This window comes from Rhinoraja longicauda, chromosome 6 (genome assembly GCF_053455715.1).
Source record: "Rhinoraja longicauda isolate Sanriku21f chromosome 6, sRhiLon1.1, whole genome shotgun sequence".
Lineage (NCBI taxonomy): Eukaryota > Metazoa > Chordata > Chondrichthyes > Rajiformes > Arhynchobatidae > Rhinoraja > Rhinoraja longicauda.
This window is the reverse complement of record NC_135958.1, coordinates 60,571,353-60,589,143: the sequence shown is the minus strand read 5'-3', so window position 1 is coordinate 60,589,143 and position 17,791 is coordinate 60,571,353. Positions and strand designations below refer to the sequence as shown.

Sequence of the window (17,791 nt, the reverse complement as noted above, 5' to 3'; positions counted from 1 at the left end):
TTACATTCTTTTACTGGTTCTCTTGTAGGTGATGTCTCCAACTGTGAGCGTCTGAAAGAACAAGAAAGATTACTGAAGATTTTAGACAATAGACAATAAGTGCAGGAGTAGGCCATTCAGCCCTTCGAGCCAGCACCACCATTCAATGTGATCATGGCTGATCATTCTCAATCAATTTCCAAATGAATATCTTTTTAAACATTATTCTTCATCAAAAAATTATGCAGGTTCAAATCTGAATAATACATTTATTACAAAGAGTCATTGAGCTGTACAGCACAGAAGCAGGCCCTTCAGCCCACTTTCTCCATGCCAACCAAATAGGCATACTGGGCTAGTCCCATTTCACACTTTCCACTTTCTCCAGCTTTAACAGGCACTGGTTTTCCCCAAGCTCTCTGGTTTCCTCCCCCGCCCAAAGAGAATGGTTTTCCGACCACCCACCTGTATAATCATAGAACTGTACAGCATGGAAACAGGTCCTTCGGCCCACTTTGTCCTTGTTGAACAAGTTGCCACACTGGGTCAGTCCCATTTGTTTGCCTGCATTTGGCTCATAGCCCTCTAAACCCTTCCATCCATATACCTGTCCAAATGTCTTTTCAGTCATAATTGTATCCTCTTCTACAACTTCCTCTGGCAGCTCATTCCAGACACAGACTACCCTCTGAGTTGAAAAAGTTGTCCCTGAGGTCTCTCTTAAATCCCTCACCTCTCACCTTTGCCCTCTAGTTTTCGAACCCGCTAGGCTGGGATCCAATTTATCCATGTCCCTTTAATGTAATATCTTAAAGTAATGGGCAATCATGTGCTATAAAAAGATATGCTTTGAGACAAACGTTCCATTGCACTGGCTATTGTAGTCCGTTGTATACAGGACTTTCCCATTTTTGTCAGATCTTCCGTAAGTGCTTTTGAAAGCGACAACATTATTGTAAAAGTAATGATAGAAAACTTTTTTCTCATCTTCCCTCGAACCTTGGCTTAATTTCTAATACGAAGTATACTAAGCTGATATATGGTCAGTGCTTTGTTAGTGATGGTACACACCAGTACAGTCTGGCGGCATCTCTAAAAAGTTAAAAACTAGATTTTCAAACTTTTAGAATTTTAATTTTTGTCCTCTTGAATTTATCGTTTTTATTGGAAGAAAGATTACTCAAGTTTTAAAGAAATTCTGAATTCAAGGAATAAAGTCTTAGCATGCTCAATCTCCCCCTATAGCTCAGACCCTCGAGTCCTGCCAACATCCCCATAAATCTTCTCTGTACCCGTTTGCAGCTTGAGAACATCTTTCCTGTCGCATGGTGTCCAAAACTGATCACAATACTCTAAATATAACTCTTATATAACTGCAACATGACCTCCCAACTTCTATACTCTTCTCAACCATAAACAAAGCACTGTATGAATGTATGAATTAAAATCATGCAGAAATAAACTCTAATTTACACAACAGCTGAATACCTACTGAGTTGGTGCTTGAAATCTTTACTTGGACACAGGAGTAGAAACCATATAAGTCGTCGTGAGAAGGAATAGGTAGTACTTACATCAATTAGTTTGTCTCCATTCAGTTCAGTGACCGACGTTACTGAATTTAATTTGATAACAACCTTGTTTGTACCATCGAAATTTGCTACAGACTAAAGCAGAACAATATTAGAATTTAACAAATGCAATTAGATATCCATAAGGCATTTGAATTTATGGATACATAACTTTTAGGATTCCTTAACATTTGGGTAGCTAAAAGGCATCTGGGCTTTTGGGAACGGGTACGGGTCATTCTTGATTAGTACAGGTGTCAGAGGTTATGGGAGCAGGCAGGGGAATGGGGTTAGAAGGGAGAGATAGATCAGCCATGATTGAACGGCGGAGTAGACTTGATGGGCCGAATGGCCTTATTCTACTCCTATTTCTTATGACCGTATGACCTTATTTGCTTGTATTGGGCATTTAGAGGAAGTGGGTGGGTTTTACGTAGTCTCTGCAATATTGGGGCTGTGGTGATATTGACAGATAGTCATAGAGCACGGAAACAGGCCCTTCGGCCCAACTAGCTCATGCCGACAAAGATGCCCCATCTACACTCGTCCCACCTTCCTCGTTTGGTCCATATTCCTTTTACCTTTGTGCCTTTATATAAATTATATAAATAACATAATCTGGGAACCGTACCTTAACCTTAGTCCCTATGAGTGTTTCAAAATCAGTTTCCTGCCCGATGGTAAACTTGCTGTGAATGACATTGTCTCCAGTTGTGATTGTGACATCAAAGTCGTTTCCGTTCTGAACGATCTCAGTGATGCCCTTTGTGTTTTTGTATGTTTGAATCAGTTCATTTGACATTTCTAAGGAAAACAAAAGGAGAAAATTCCTGAATTTGCATTCAATATTTTGTCATTTTTAATGCGGAATCATCAGATTCAGCAGTAATTAGATAGTTTGGTTTATTATTGTCACGTGCACCGAAGTACAGTGAAAAGCCTTTGCTTGCATGCGAGCCAGTCAAAAAACCAACTATACATGACTACAATCAAACCATCCACAGTGCATAGATAAAGGATACAACATTTTATGTAAATAAGAAGTAAATATATACAGACAGAAAGAACTGCAGATGCTGGTTTACAAAAATAAGACACAAAGTGCTGGAGTAACTCAGCGGGTCAAGCAGCATCTCTGGAGAACACGGATAGGTGACGTTTTGGGTTGGCACCTTTTTCAGACAGTGAATATGTCGTGCTTGGAGGAAGAATGTTATGTCTTATTGACCCAATAGATGAATGACATACTGTTCTATACAAATACGTTCCAAAAAACTGTCTGAATTGGCAGCACAGAGGTGCAGGAGTAAAATTGGTGCAGAAAGACCGGGTTTGATCCTGACTGCGGGTGCTGTTTGTACGGAATATGTACGTTCTCCCTGTGACTGCATGGGTTTTCTCTGGGTGCTCCTGTTTCCTCCCACACTCCAAAGACTACTAAGTTAATTGGATTCTGAAAATTGTGAATTGTCCCGAGTGTGTAACATAGTGCTGAATGGCGTGGACACAGTGGGTCGAAGGGCCTTTTCCACACTGTATTCTTAAAATCTAAAATCTAAAAGAATCAGTCTGAATGTCCCCTATCCATTTCCCTCCACGGATGCTGCCTGACCTGCCGAGTTCCGCCAGCACTTTCTGTTTTGCTTAATCTTTCAGCATTTGCAGTTCCTGTTATTTGCAAAATACAGGAAAATCTTTGAACACGGGATTCCAAATGCCTCCATGGTTTCTCCTTTCTGATCTCCTCTCGCCCGATACTCCTTTCAAATTGTATTTCTCCGACTCTGACCTTACTTGCCAAGCATCATTCAGTCATTGAACACCGCATACATCCACTGCCAAGGCTTGCTACCTTTGGAGTTCCTCTGCCAAGCCTCGTGGTCTCCCTTCACTTCTCCTAGACTAGCCTTACATCCTAACTCTGTGACCACCTGCTCTCATATCTTATAGTCATTGAGCTGTATAGCATCGAAACAGGCCCTTCGGCCCACCTTGTCCATGCCGACCAAGATGGCATACTGTTCTAGACCAATTTGCCTGCATTTGGCCCATATTCCTCTAAACCTTTCCTACCCATATATCTGTCCAAATGTCTCTTAAAAGTCAAAATTGTATCCGGTCTGAGAGCTTCCTCTGGCAGCTCCTTGTAAAGCTCTTCTTAATTTTAAAAATATATCCTTTGAAATTACACTTTCCTTAAATTTCTGGACGCTAATCACATTACTTTAAAATATATTCGCATGGATATGAAAGGTTTAGAGGGATATGGGACAAAGGTGGGTAAATGGCACTAGCTTGGATGGGGCATCTCGGTCTGCACGGACGGGTTGGGCCGAAGGTCCTGTGTCCGTGCAGTCTACCACCATGACTCTAGCACACTGTTGAAGTTGACTCGATGGAAAATTTCAAAATTGCGTTCAGCAGATGGTTGTTGGGTTATGGCTTTCAGGGATGGACAGGGATGGTGTTTAATGGAGTGATACAGCAGATAGTCATTCATAGATAGACACAAAGTAGGCCAGGCAGCATCTCTGGAGAAAATGGATAGGTGACGTTTTTGGGGGTCGGACGCTTCATGCATTTATCTATCTTAATGGCTGAACGGTTTTGTTTCGTGAGTTCGGAGATACGATGTGGAAACAGCTTCAGCTCAACGAGTCCACGCTAACCATCGATCACCCGTTCACACCAGTTCTACGTTATCCCACTTTCACATCCACTCCCTACACGTTAAGGGCAATTTAGAAATGCCGAGTAATCACCATCTTTGGGAGGTGGGAGGAAACTGATTACCTGAAGGAAACCCATGCAGTCACAGGGAGAACGTGTAAACTCCACACAGACAGTGCCTGAGCTCAGGATCGAACCTGGGACTCTGGCGCTGTGAGGCAGTGGCTCAATAGACAATAGACAATAGGTGCAGGAGTAGGCCATTCGGCCCTTCGAGCCAGCACCACCATTCAATGTGATCATGGCTGATCATTCTCAATCAGTACCCCGTTCCTGCCTTCTCTCCATACCCCCTGACTCCGCTATCCTTAAGAGCTCTATCCAGCTCTCTCTTGAATGCATTCAGCGAATTGGCCTCCACTGCCTTCTGAGGCAGAGAATTCCACAGATTTACAACTCTCTGACTGAAAAAGTTTTTCCTCATCTCCGTTCTAAATGGCCTATCCCTTATTCTTAAACTGTGGCCCCATGGTTCTGGACTCCCCCAACATTGGGAACATGTTTCCTGCCTCTAACGTGTCCAACCCCTTAATAATCTTATATAGTCATTGTGCCACCAGTTGTTGTACTGAATGAGTAACTTTTACCTCTACAAGCAACATTTCTGTTAACAAGGTGTGCTTTATCCCAGGCAAACAGATAGATATGCCACTCATTTTGCACTTTAAATTAGCAGGTGCAAAAATGTAGTTTTCATGCAAAATGTGAAATAAAACCAGCATATTTGTTTCTTGAGGTCTAAGAAACTCCCTGATTTCTCAGAGGATAAAATGTGCATGAGTGAGGCAGAGGCAACAGCAGTTTTAATTTGATATTTTGTCTCCAGCTGCTTTAACAATATGGTAGTCATTTTTGCTTCAACATGACTAATAAAATAATTAGTCATGTTGGATGCAAACATTTTGAAGTCAAGCAAATTTATTTTTTGTGAAAGACAATTTAGCTTTTAATTTAAAACAAGATTGGATTAAACAATATTCATGTCATTCGTTTATAGCCTGCTTTCAAAATGCTACCTACAATTGTATGCAGCTTGTTCCTGTAAATACTTAACATTAGCAAATCGATTTTTACACAATACCGATTAGTTCTCAGGTCATAGATAAGGAGCACAAATTTCAGATCCCATATTTAAGAAGGCAAAATTTTATCCTCATTAATATGGCATGGATGGATTATTAATTTTGATTTTAGGTGAAAATCATTAGGAGAGTAGATAGGGTGAATGCACAGAGTCGTTTACGTGGAGTAGGGGAAACAAGAACCAGGGTCAGGTTTAAGATGAGAGGGGAAAGATTTAATAGGAACCTGAGGGGCAACTTTTTCCACACAGAGGGTGGTGGGTGTATGGAACAAGCTGCCAGAGGAGGTGGTTGAGCCCGATACAATAACAACATTAAAGACATTAAAGAAAGGTTTAGAGGGATATGGGCCAAACACAGACATATGGGACTACTTGGATGGGGCATCATGGTCGCCATGGATGAGTTGGGCTGAAGGGCCTGATTCCGTGCTGTATGACTCTATGAAGAAGTTGAAATGTTGCATTGGTCCCAACGGGTCTGGGGTATGCTGTTCCCACCCCTAGCCCAAGGTGACCTCCAGTTTCAGACAATACCGGCACAGTGGCGCAACGGTGGAGCTGCTGCCTTACAGCATCAAAGACCCTGGTTCGATCCTGACTACAGATGCTGACTGCATGGAGTTTGTATGTTCTCCCTGTGACCATGTGGGTTTTCTCCAGTTGCTCTGGTTTCGTCCCATATCCCGAAGACGTGCAAGTTTGTAGGTTAATTGTCCCTGGTATGTAGGATAGAACTAATACACGGGCGATTGCTGATTGGTGTGGACTTGGTGGGCCGAAGGGCCTGTTTCCACGCTGTATCTCTAAACTAAACTAAGCCTGTCCTATCCTTCTCGCTTCCCCTGGCCTCCACCCACCCAAGCACAGATTTCTTCCACCGTACAAGTCACCCAGCTCCTTTCCTCTCATCAATAGACAATAGAAACATAGAAACATAGAAAATAAGTGCAGGAGTAGGCCATTCGGCCCTTCGAGCCTGCACCGCCATTCAATATGATCATGGCTGATCATCCAGCTCAGTAACCTGTACCTGCCTTCTCTCCATACCCCCTGATCCCTTTAGCCACAAGGGCCACATCTAACTCCCTCTTAAATATAGCCAATGAACTGGCCTCAACTACCTTCTGGGGCAGAGAATTCCACAGACTCACCACTCTCTGTGTGAAGAAATGTTTTCTCATCTCGGTCCTAAAAGACTTCCCCCTTATCCTTAAGCTGTGACCCCTGGTTCTGGACTCCCCCAACATCGGGAACAATCTTCCCGCATCTAGCCTCTCCAACCCCTTAAGAATTTTATATGTTTCTATAAGATCCCCCCTCAGTCTTCTAAATTCCAGCGAGTACAAGCCTAGTCTATCCAGTCTTTCTTCATATGAAAGTCCCGCCATCCCAGGGATCAATCTGGTGAACCTTCTCTGTACTCCCTCTAAGGCAAGAACGTCTTTCCTCAGATTAGGAGACCAAAACTGCACACAATACTCCAGGTGCGGTCTCACCAATGCCCTGTACAACTGCAGCAGAACCTCCCTGCTCCTAAACTCGAATCCTCTTGCTATGAATGCCAACATACCATTCGCTTTCTTCACTGCCTGCTGCACCTGCACGCTTGCTTTCAATGACTGGTGCACCATGACACCCAGGTCACAATAGGTGCAGGATGAGACCATTCGGCCCTTCGAGCCAGCACCGCCATTCAATGTGATCATGTCTGATCTCTCCCTCTCATCCACACACTTATCTCCCATCCCCATCCCATATTTCCCTTTCCCCTCCCTCCTGTCCCCTTCCACCCACATCTCTCCCTCCAGATTTACACTTCACTCCCCTTCTCTTTCTGACACCCTTTGGTCTCCGTTTCACCTCTAGCCTTTGTCACTATCTCCACCCAGTTACCTACACCCACCTCTCCTCTCCAGCTTCCCCCACCCCACCCCCCTTTCATTCCATCTGTCTGAAGAAGGGTCCCTACCAAAAAGGTCGTCTGTTCATTTCCCTCCACTAATGCTGTCTGACCCGCTGAATTACTCCAGCACTTTGTGTTTTACTCAAGACCCCAGCATCTGCAGTTCCTTGTGCCTTCAGATTATGTCTTGAATTATACTTAGTAACAATATCCTCCAATTGATAATTATCTCTCTGCTAATTATTGGATCAAACAGTGGCGCACATCCGTTTTGATTAAGAAAATTAAGTTTATTGCGATTAAATCCTGCTTGGTTTAACTTACCAATGGCTTTCATGAATGGTTCAAAATTCTCTCTGCTCTCAACCACATACTTTCCAGAGAAGGACATCTTGGGTGATCCGTTTGCAGTGGGTATGAAATATAATGGCTTTCTTCCTTCTCTTTATAGTGCTACCCATATCTAGAAACCTGACAATAAATACTTGGGAAATGTTATGGTTGCAAAAGATAAGTGTAATGTTTAACACTGACATTATGCAATACTGCCAATTTGTATTATTTCTCAAGTTTTATTATCTCTGTACCATGCACTCCAACTGGTTACGAGGAAGGGAAGAAGAGGAAGGGAAGAAGATTTACTTCAATGCTCTGCCAGATTTAAGGGCCTCACGGTGGTGCAGCGGTAGAGTTGCTGCCTTACAGCTCTAGAGACCCGGGTTCGATCCTGACTACGGGTGCTGCCTGTACGGAGTTTGTACGTTCTCCCTGTGACCGCGTGGGTTTCCTCTGGGTGCTCCGGTTTCCTCCCACACTCCAAAGATGTACAGGTTTGTAGGTTAATTGGCTTAATTACAATTGTAAATTGTCCCTGGTGTGTAGGATAGTGCTAGTGTACGGGGTGATCGCTGGTCGTCGTGGACTTGGTGGGTTGAAGGCCCTGTTTTTGTACTGGTTCTCTAAAGTTTGAAGTCTAAAGTTAGCTGTCGGTGTATCACAGTAGGTTAAAGTTGGTTAATTTGTTCACTGAGATCACTATCCCTCCTTCTTGTGATTAGTCTAGTTTAGTTTAGAGATACAGCATGGAAATGGGTCCTTCAGCCCAACGAGTCCACGTTAACCATCGATTACCCGATCACACTAGTTCTATGTTATCCCACTTTCTCATCCACTCCCCACACACTAGGGGCAATTTACAGAGGGCCAATTAACCCACAAACCCACACAACTTTGGGATGTGGGAGGAAACCAGAGCACCTAGAAGAAATCCACATGGTCACAGGGAAAACATGCAAACTCCACACGGACTGCACCTGAGGTCAGTTCACAGCACCGATTAGGTCAAAAACCCAACAGGTATGCAACAGAATTCAAAACCCTCCAAGTTATTGTACATTGTGTTAAGATTACAGTGGGCATGCACTCATGTTGCAGATGCTGGGTGGAGATGCATTTGTGAGGACAGTCAAATTTGAAAAGGTTGTTTCACTGGCCGCACTCTCATCCCCCCGCTGCTGTTGGGAAGAAGGTACAGGTGTCTGAAAACTGTGACCTTCACGTTCAGGAACAGCTTCTTCCCAATAACCATCACGCTCCCGAACACTTCAAACACCAACTAAACTATGAACTATTTTGGTTGGACTAAGGACTTTGGGGGTTTTGAATAATATTAGGGGTTTTCAATTTATTTCATTTTTTGTTTATTATGTTATCTAAGAGCTCTGTGTTTTAAGGCCTGTTAAGCTGCTGCTGCTACGATCCTGACTACCGGTGCTGTCTGTATGGAGTTTTGTAGGTTAATTACCTTCGGTGGGAATTGTAAATTGTCCCTAGTATGTAAGATAGTGCTAGTGTATGGGGTGATTGATGATCGGCACAGACTCGGTGGGCCGAAGGGCCTGTTTCCGCGCTGTATCCTAACTGTTGGACTTTGTTGCAAGTGCAGAAAATCATTCCCAATTGGTTACTCGTTGTGTTTTGCTCAACATTCTGAGATGGCTATATTCATCAACTCAACAATGTGCCGGATTCCCACATTGAGATTCCTTCTGAGTGAAGTCAGTTTTCTCCAACAGCTGCTGCTGGAGTTGGGTCCAAAACCACAAACAAGTAAAACCACAGACATTTGGCTAACTGACCCCTCATCTGGTCACAGCAGTGGAGGGACCTGTTACATGCTGGGTTCCATTTCACATTAGTGCCTCTCATGGTTGCTCCTTGGTGTTTAAACTTGTTTGAGCTTTTAGTTCAGTTTAACTTAGAGATGCAGCGCAGAAACAGAGCCTCCGGCCCACCCATCCATGCTGACCAGTAATCACTCTGTACACTTGCACTATCCTGCACACTACAGACAATTTACAATCTTTACCAAAGCCAATTAAACTACAGAAGAGAGACACAAAAAGCTGGAGTAACTCAGCAGGACAGGCAGCATCTCTGGAGAGAAGGAATGGGTGACGTTTCGGGGTCGAGACCCTTCTTCAGATCCGAAACGTCACCCATTCCTTCTCTCCAGAGATGCTGCCTGTCCCGCTGAGTTACTCCAGCTTTTTGTGTCTATCTTCGGGTTTAAACCAGCATCTGCAGTTCCTGCCTACCCAATTAAACTACAAATCTGTACATCTTTGAAGTGTGGGAGGAGACTGGAGCACCCGGAGAAAACGCACTTGGTCATGGGGAGAACGTACAAACTCCATACGGACAGCACCCGTGGTCAGGATCGAACCTGGGTCTCTGGCGCTGTGAGGTAGTAACTTTACCCTTTTTTTTATGCCCTACCATCTTCTTCCAGCTCTAAGTTGTCCATTTGACTGAGTTCTGTATTGGTTGTTTCAGTTACAATGTTTGCTGCTTATTACTGGCTGGTTTGAGGATGTGAACGCATAAAAATATTTGCGGTGTTATGATCAGCAAAACTGGGAACTAAAGGTTTCCAGATTCAGGACTGAAATCAATCAAAAGTTGGCTTCATCTTCTCCATATATTCATTTGCATTTAATTATTCCTAAAACTTGGCATGTGTGGGAAAGGAATGACATAAATGTTATGCCACATGTTATAACCTCTTTAACAAAATATGTTATAAACAACATTAAAGTGAAAGATTTACACAAAGTAACATACTTCCCTGTTGCCTCCTAAATCTCTGCCCCACAGTTCCCGCTGAACAGGAATCTTTTCATCCTGATTTTTTGATTGAAAGACAGAGCATGGAAACAGGTCCTTCTGCCCACCGAGCCCACACCGACCATCGACCATACATTCACACTAGTTCTATGTTGTCCCATTTTCTCATCCACTCCCTACGCACTCGGGAGGCAATTTACAGAGGCCGATTAACCTACAAACCCGAAGATTGACACAAAATGCTGGAGTAACAGCGGCACAGGCAGCATTTCTATAGATTCTTTACGAGGAGCCAAGAGAGAAGGGAGACTTTTGATTAGTTTTTAATAGAACTGAAGCTCTTGGCAGCTCATTGCGGTTTGTTTTGCAATACCATTCTATGGTACAGTGGATACTGCATTGTATGCAGTGAATATAAATTGTTTCTGAACTCGCATTTTGTGGGCTCCAGGATAGTAGGAGGAAATCCAGTTGAGGAAAAAGTAGACAAAAGAGTATCTCCTGCAGTTGGGCTGGAAGATCTTTTGGAAATACTAATTTGAAACATGGCTTTGTGCAGGATATGAGACAAACAAAGTCTATTTCAGTCAGAGAGTTGTGAATCTGTGGAATTCTCTGCCTCAGAAGGCAGTGGAGGCCAATTCTCTGAATGCATTCAAGAGAGAGCTAGATAGAGCTCTTAAGGATAGCGGAGTCAGGGGGTATGGGGAGAAGGCAGGAACGGGGTACTGATTGAGAATGATCAGCCATGATCACATTGAATGGCGGTGCTGGCTCGAAGGGGCAAATGGCCTACTCCTGCACCTATTGTCTATTGTCTATTGGTTTCAGAGAGTTGAAGGATTCACTGATACGTGACAGAATAATATGTGGCATAAGGGATGACATGCTGAGGGAAAGACTTCTCCGAGAAACCTCACTTGACTTAGAAAAGTGTGTGAAGGCATGCCCGGCTTCGGTGCTGGCCAAGGCCAGAGTTGATGTCCTGTTAGGGGACCAGCGACAAGATGTCTGTGCAGTGAGACATGAGGGGAAAAGATACCAGCCAACCATAGAGTGCAAATACTATGGATACAAACATGAGAGAAAGAGGGAGAAATGTCTGGCATATGGCAGGGAGTGTTTCAAATGCCATCAGAAAGATTATTTCGCCACACAATGCACGGATAAGCAGGGGCAGCAGAAGAAAGAAAAGAAAGGGAAAAAACCTGTGCATGCAGTGGTGGAAGTGGAGAGTTCCAGTGATGAGTATGATGACAGTCAAGAGGATGATGAAATTCACACAATGGAACTGCAACCAGAAGCAGGAAAAGCAGAAAGTGTGCACAGGGTCGAGGAGACTCAATTCCCAAAGAAAATCTTTGCGACCATGATGCTGAAAGGGAAGGAAGTAAAATTCCAGGTGGACAGTGGAGCCACATGTAACATCATTCCCAAGATGTATGCGAAGGATGTGGATGAAACCAAGCAAGTATTGTCCATGTACAACAATACGACAGTGGTGCCTCTTGGGAAAAGTAAGGTGAGACTGGTGAACCCAAAGAATGGAAGGAAATACAAAGTAGAGTTCGTAGTCCTGGAGGAAGACTGCATTCCAATCCTGGGAAGCAGGGCAGCCCAGCAGATGGGGCTCATCTCAGTGTGTAAAGAGAACATAATGACACTGAATGGCAGTGAAATCCCTCTGAGCAAGGAAATATTGATAGTGGAGTATGCTGATGTGTTTGAAGGGACAGGTAGATTTGAGGGCAAGTACCATCTGCTGGTAGCTGACAGCATAACGCCGGTGATCCATCCACCACGAAGAGTCCCTGTAGCCTTATGGAGTAAGCTGAAAGAGGAGTTAGGCAGACTGACAGAAGCGGAAATAATTGCCCCAGTAGAGACCCACACACCATGGGTATCCAGCCTTGTGTATGTAGAAAAGCCCAATGGGAAGTTGAGAGTGTGTTTAGACCCGAGGGATCTGAACAAGGGGCTTAAAAGAAGTCATTCCCCAATGACGACGATCGAAGATGTCCTCACCGACCTGAATGATGCCAAGGTCTTTAGCACGTTTGATGCCAAGAATGGGTTTTGGCATGTGGAACTGGATGATGAGAGTTCTCAGCTTACGACATTTAACACACCATATGGTAGATATAGGTGGAGACGCATGCCGTTTGGTCTGTCCACGGCCCCTGAGGAGTTCCAGCGACGACAGAACCAAGTGCTGGAGGGCCTGGAAGGAGTGAGGTCTGTTGCTGACGACATCCTAGTGTTTGGGAAAGGAAAAACGGCAGAGGAAGCAGAAAGAGACCATGACAGGAAGGTTATAGCTCTGATGGAGAGATGTCGTGACCTGAAGCTGAACATAGAGAAGGCAAAGCTTAAGGTAAAGGAAGTCACTTTCATAGAACATAGAGTCTCTGCTGCAGGACTGAAACCAGATCCAGGGAAGGTAGAAGCAGTGCTACAGATGCCTAACACAATGGATGTCCAAGGAGTTCAGCGATTTATTGGGTTTGTTAACTACTTGAGCAAATTCTTTCCTGGATTAAGCCGTCTATGTGAACCACTACGCAAGCTGACACAGAAGGATGTAGTTTGGTGGTGGGCACAGGTGCATGACAGGGCGGTGATGGACATAAAGAAGCTAGTAACTGCCGAGCCAGGACTCAGATACTATGATCCATCCAAGGAGCTGACAGTACAGGCCGACGCGTCAGAAACTGGACGGTGCGGCGCTGATGCACGAGGGGCATCCAGTTGCCTATGCCAGCAGGGCCCTGATGGATGCAGAGACCAGATATGCACAAATAGAAAAAGAATTGCTGGCAGTGATGTTTGGTCTAGAGAGGTTCCATGTGTACACATATGGAAGGCCAGTGAATGTACGGTCAGACCATCAGCCACTGGAGATAATCGCCACAAAACCACTTCATCGGGCACCAAAGAGATTGCAGAGGATGCTGGTGAGGATGCAGACCTATGATGTGACAATAAGATACAGACCAGGGAAGGAGTTGCAGCTTGCAGACACGCTGAGCAGAGCATATATTCAGACTGGCAAGACTGACAAGGCCATGAGAGAACTGGAGACTGTAAACCTGGCAAGGCACATCCCAATAGCACAGCCTCTGCTAAATGGCATAAGGGTTGCAACAAAAACAGATGAGACTATGCAGAAACTGCAAGAGGTGATCAAACGAGGCTGGCCAGAGAACAAGAAGGAGGTTGACCCAGAACTTATTTCCTATTTCCATGTGAGGGACGAGCTGAGTGTTGGAGATGGCCTCATATTTAGGGGAGAGAGAGTAATCATCCCTAAAGCCAGGAGACGCGACATTCTCACACGAGTACATGATTCCCACATTGGGGTGAATGGCTGTCTAAGAAGGGCAAGAGAATGTCCTGCACTGGCCCAGAATGAGTGCAGAAATCAAGGACTTCGTACAGAAATGTGAGACATGTCAAGCGCAAGGGAAAGAGCAATCAAAAGAAACACTGCATTCCTATGAAATTCCAGAGAGGCCATGGGCGAAGGTGGGTGCAGATTTGTTCCACTTGGGTAGAAGGAACTATTTGGTCATTGTGGACTATTTCTCAGGATATTGGGAAATAGACTATCTAGAGAAAACACTGGCAGTGAATGTCATCCATAAAATCAAAGGCCAGTTCGCAAGATACGGAATACCAAATCAGCTCATCACAGATAATGGGCCACAGTTCACAGCCAAGGAGTTCAAGAGATTTACCAAGAAGTGGCAGTTTGAGTATACGAGCGCATCACCCTATTATCCACAGGGTAATGGAAAGGCGGAGAGCAGTGTGAAAGTTGCGAAGTCATTGCTGAGGAAGGCTAAGGCTGCCGGAGCTGACCCTTACCTGAGCATACTAGCTTTTCGCAACACACCAACACCTGGCACGAGTAGCAGTCCAGTTCAAAGATTGATGAACAGACGTACCAGGACCATTCTACCGACTACTCAGAGGCTGCTCAAACCTGAAATTCAGGAAAAGGTAGGAGATGAGTTGGGAGCAGCTAGAGACAGACAAGCAGACTACTACAACAGAGGATCTCAAGATCTGATTCCCCTGAAAGCTGGCGATCCAGTTCGAGTGAAGCCGACCGATGATCGACATCAGCCATGGAGGAAGGCTGTGGTTGTAGGCCGTGTGCGCAACCCAGATCTTATGAAGTCAGAACCGAGGACGGCGTCATCTATCGTTGGAATCGGCGCCATCTGAGGAAGACCAACGAGCCATTTTGTCGCGTTGATGTTGACCTGGATGACCTGGTGACGTCACCTGAACCGGAGCGAGACAATCGACCTATGAGCCGACCACCAAGCAGGTTACAGAAAGGAAACACAATAACAAAACAGAATGGGTGACCTTTCAGGCCAAGACCCTTCTTCAGACAGACATCAGGGAGGAGGGAGATACATAGATAAGGAAGTGTGAAGGTGTGAAAACAGGGCAAAGGGGATTGGAGATCACGGAAAATGTAGATCCCACCCGAGGCCAGGATCGAACCCTGGTCTCTGGCGCAATGAGGCAGTGGCTCTACTAGCACTCTTCATGCATGGTAAAGAGGAAAGAATTAGGAAAATAAACAATATTTTTTACGTTATTGAAACCTTTATCAAAAATGTAGAAGTTCCCTCAATTTTTTAATGTTTCATTTCTCCAAAACATTCTCTTGCATGATGTATATTTTTATGCACTGCTGAGGTGATTATTTAGCAAGAGTGGGTTGAATTATGAGTGTTGTTTTATTGACCAAATAGATTTATACTTCAGCATTTTGGATTTAGCTCAGAATCATACATCAGCATTTCCAAACAAAGGACCTTCTATTATCTTTATACTGTACAAATTGTTATATCTTGAATCAAATCTGCTGCACTATAAAATAATCCAAGGGTCTGATTGATAAAGTTACATATCAACGTGTGGTGAAACAATAAAACATCTCTAAACATTGAGAATGATCAGCCATGATCAGATTGAATGGCGGTGCTGGCTCGAAGGGCCGAATGGTCTATTCCTGCACCTATTGTCTATTGTCTCTACAAAGTACAAGGAAATGTTCACGTGAATTGGATTTGTACAGTTGTACAGATACCATGTTTTGAGGACAGTAAGCATACCGTTAAACTGTGGGAAATAACAAAAGGAGTCACCTCTGCTGTTTTGAGCAAATTGCAGAAGAATGAAGCCAAGTGTAAATACTACAAAGTGTGGCCTCACTTGACATAAGACATCAGTTCTCTGCAGACGTTGACTGTCCTGCAGTATATTTCTAACACATGTTGTTTACCGGGCAGAACAAGTATAATTTATTATAGACACAAAGTGGAGAAGTAACTCAGCGGGTCAGGCAGCATCTCTGGAGAAAGATTATGACCCGTCCTTTTTCTCCAGAGATGCTGCCTGACCCGATGAGTTACTCCAGCTGTTCCTGCTGTGTCCCGCTTCCCAGCCGATTAGGGAGCTTTAGGGTGTTCTCCGAGGGCGCGGGAGGTGAGGTCGCAGTACTGTGTGTGAGTTACTCTAGTACTGTGTGTGTGTGTGAGTTACTCTAGTTCTGTGTGTGTGTGTAAGGGGTTTTCTGCGCCGAGCTTTCGCCCGACCTAAGGTCCCCGTGCCTTGCTCTGATCCCTTGACCAGGCCGCGCACACTGGTTCCCCCTGAGTGGTTCGACCCACTCACCCCCTACGGTTCTAGACACTGGACTTAGATGCAGGAGCGTTGATAGTGCAGAAAAACTCAACCAGACCAGATTTGAAGACCAGGGTTTAAATGGAAAAGGCTTTTATTGAGCGCTTGGGACTATTGTACATGAATGCTCTTCACAGTTCTATAAGACATTTCTATAAGACACATACCGAATTACATGAATACTTTTGACTATGAATCATAAAACGCACAGTTCTACAAGACATATACATGAATACTTTTGACTATGAATCATAAAACGTACAGTTCTACAAGACATATACATGAATACTTTTGACTATGAATCATAAAACGTACAGTTCTACAAGACATATACATGAATACTTTTGACTCTGAATTCTAAAACGTACAGTTCTACAAGACATATACACGACTGTAAGATGGGGAACGTACGACACATCGCAAAATTGGCCAACACATATTTACTTATACACCCACGTTAAATAAACCACCCTCCCCTCTACACTAAACTATGTCCAGGATGTGCAGGATCGGGGTACATGCTCACCATGGGGCTATTACTGGGGTTACTGGCTATTCGGGCTGCTTCTCCGCTGTTTTCCGTGAGGGTCGTGCTTGTTCCGTGAGTTTCTTCCTTCCGTTCTTCTCGGTGAGTCTCCGCTGTTCTCCGTGCCGTTTGTTGCGTCCTCTGACTTCTGCCTTGCATGCCTTTCTTGCCTGTCTTTTCTTCTTGAGTTTAAAACCCAAAAATCGTGGCCAGTTATACTAATCCTGACCCGTCCTATCTCCCACCAGATCTCGGGATCTCTTTCATTCAAAGATAGGTTTCGAGATTTCTCTTTGATCTGCGTTATGTCCGGGGGTACCGGTGATGGCCAGACGATTTGTTAATCATATCATATCATATATATACAGCCGGAAACAGGCCTTTTCGGCCCTCCAAGTCCGTGCCGCCCAGTGATCCCCGTACATTAACACTATCCTACACCCACTAGGGACAATTTTTACATTTACCCAGCCAATTAACCTACATACCTGTACGTCTTTGGAGTGTGGGAGGAAACCGAAGATCTCGGAGAAAACCCACGCAGGTCACGGGGAGAACGTACAAACTCCTTACAGTGCAGCACCCGTAGTCAGGATCGAACCTGAGTCTCCGGCGCTGCATTCGCTGTAAAGCAGCAACTCTACCGCTGCGCTACCATGCCGCCCAAATCTGTTTCTCGTTGAGAGGTGATGGGTTTAACTGGTTTCCCATCACCTGCCAGGTAGGTTTCTATGGGCTATTGTGCCCCCTTAACGAGATTAACTGTGTAGGTCGGCTTGGGGCATTGTGAGTATGCTGATGTCAGCGCCCCAGTGTCTGGACTTCGACCTGGTTTCGCAGGTTTCTGCACGGCCAATATCCATCCATTGTTCTGGCCGTGGCTTTGCAGAAACCTAGAGACTGGGCTGTGGGGTTTTTGCTTTTGTGGCTGGTCACGAGGTCCCGCGGCCATCTTGGGACCCACTGATTAGAAACATAGAAACATAGAAAATAGGTGCAGGAGTAGGCCATTCGGCCCTTCGAGCCTGCACCGCCATTCAATATGATCATGGCTGATCATTCAGCTCAGTAGCCTATACCTGCCTTCTCTCCATACCCCCCTGATCCCTTTAGCAAAAAGGGCCACATCTAACTCCCTCTTAAATATAGCCAATGAACTGGCCTCA

The 17,791-nt window shown here is 44.7% G+C and overlaps 1 protein-coding gene across 1 annotated transcript; it reads right to left on the bottom strand.

The window, feature by feature from the left end:
* LOC144594907 (fatty acid-binding protein 1, liver-like) lies at positions 1–7,658 on the bottom strand. Its single transcript, XM_078401833.1, has 4 exons — positions 7,592–7,658; positions 2,182–2,354; positions 1,554–1,646; positions 1–51 (listed from the first exon to the last, which is right to left on the bottom strand). The coding sequence occupies exons 1-4, from the start codon at positions 7,656–7,658 to the stop codon at positions 1–3; spliced, it is 384 nt and encodes a 127-aa protein (XP_078257959.1).
* Between the last annotated feature and the right edge of the window lie 10,133 nt (positions 7,659–17,791).

Coding starts and splice junctions, on each gene's coding strand:
- LOC144594907 (XM_078401833.1), bottom strand. CDS start 7,658: ATGTCCTTCTCTGGAAAGTATGTGGTTGAGAGCAGAGAGAATTTTGAA. Junction 2,355..7,591: donor ACCATTCATGAAAGCCATTG/GTAAGTTAAACC, acceptor TGTTTTCCTTAG/AAATGTCAAATGAACTGATT. Junction 1,647..2,181: donor TCATAGGGACTAAGGTTAAG/GTACGGTTCCCA, acceptor GTTCTGCTTTAG/TCTGTAGCAAATTTCGATGG.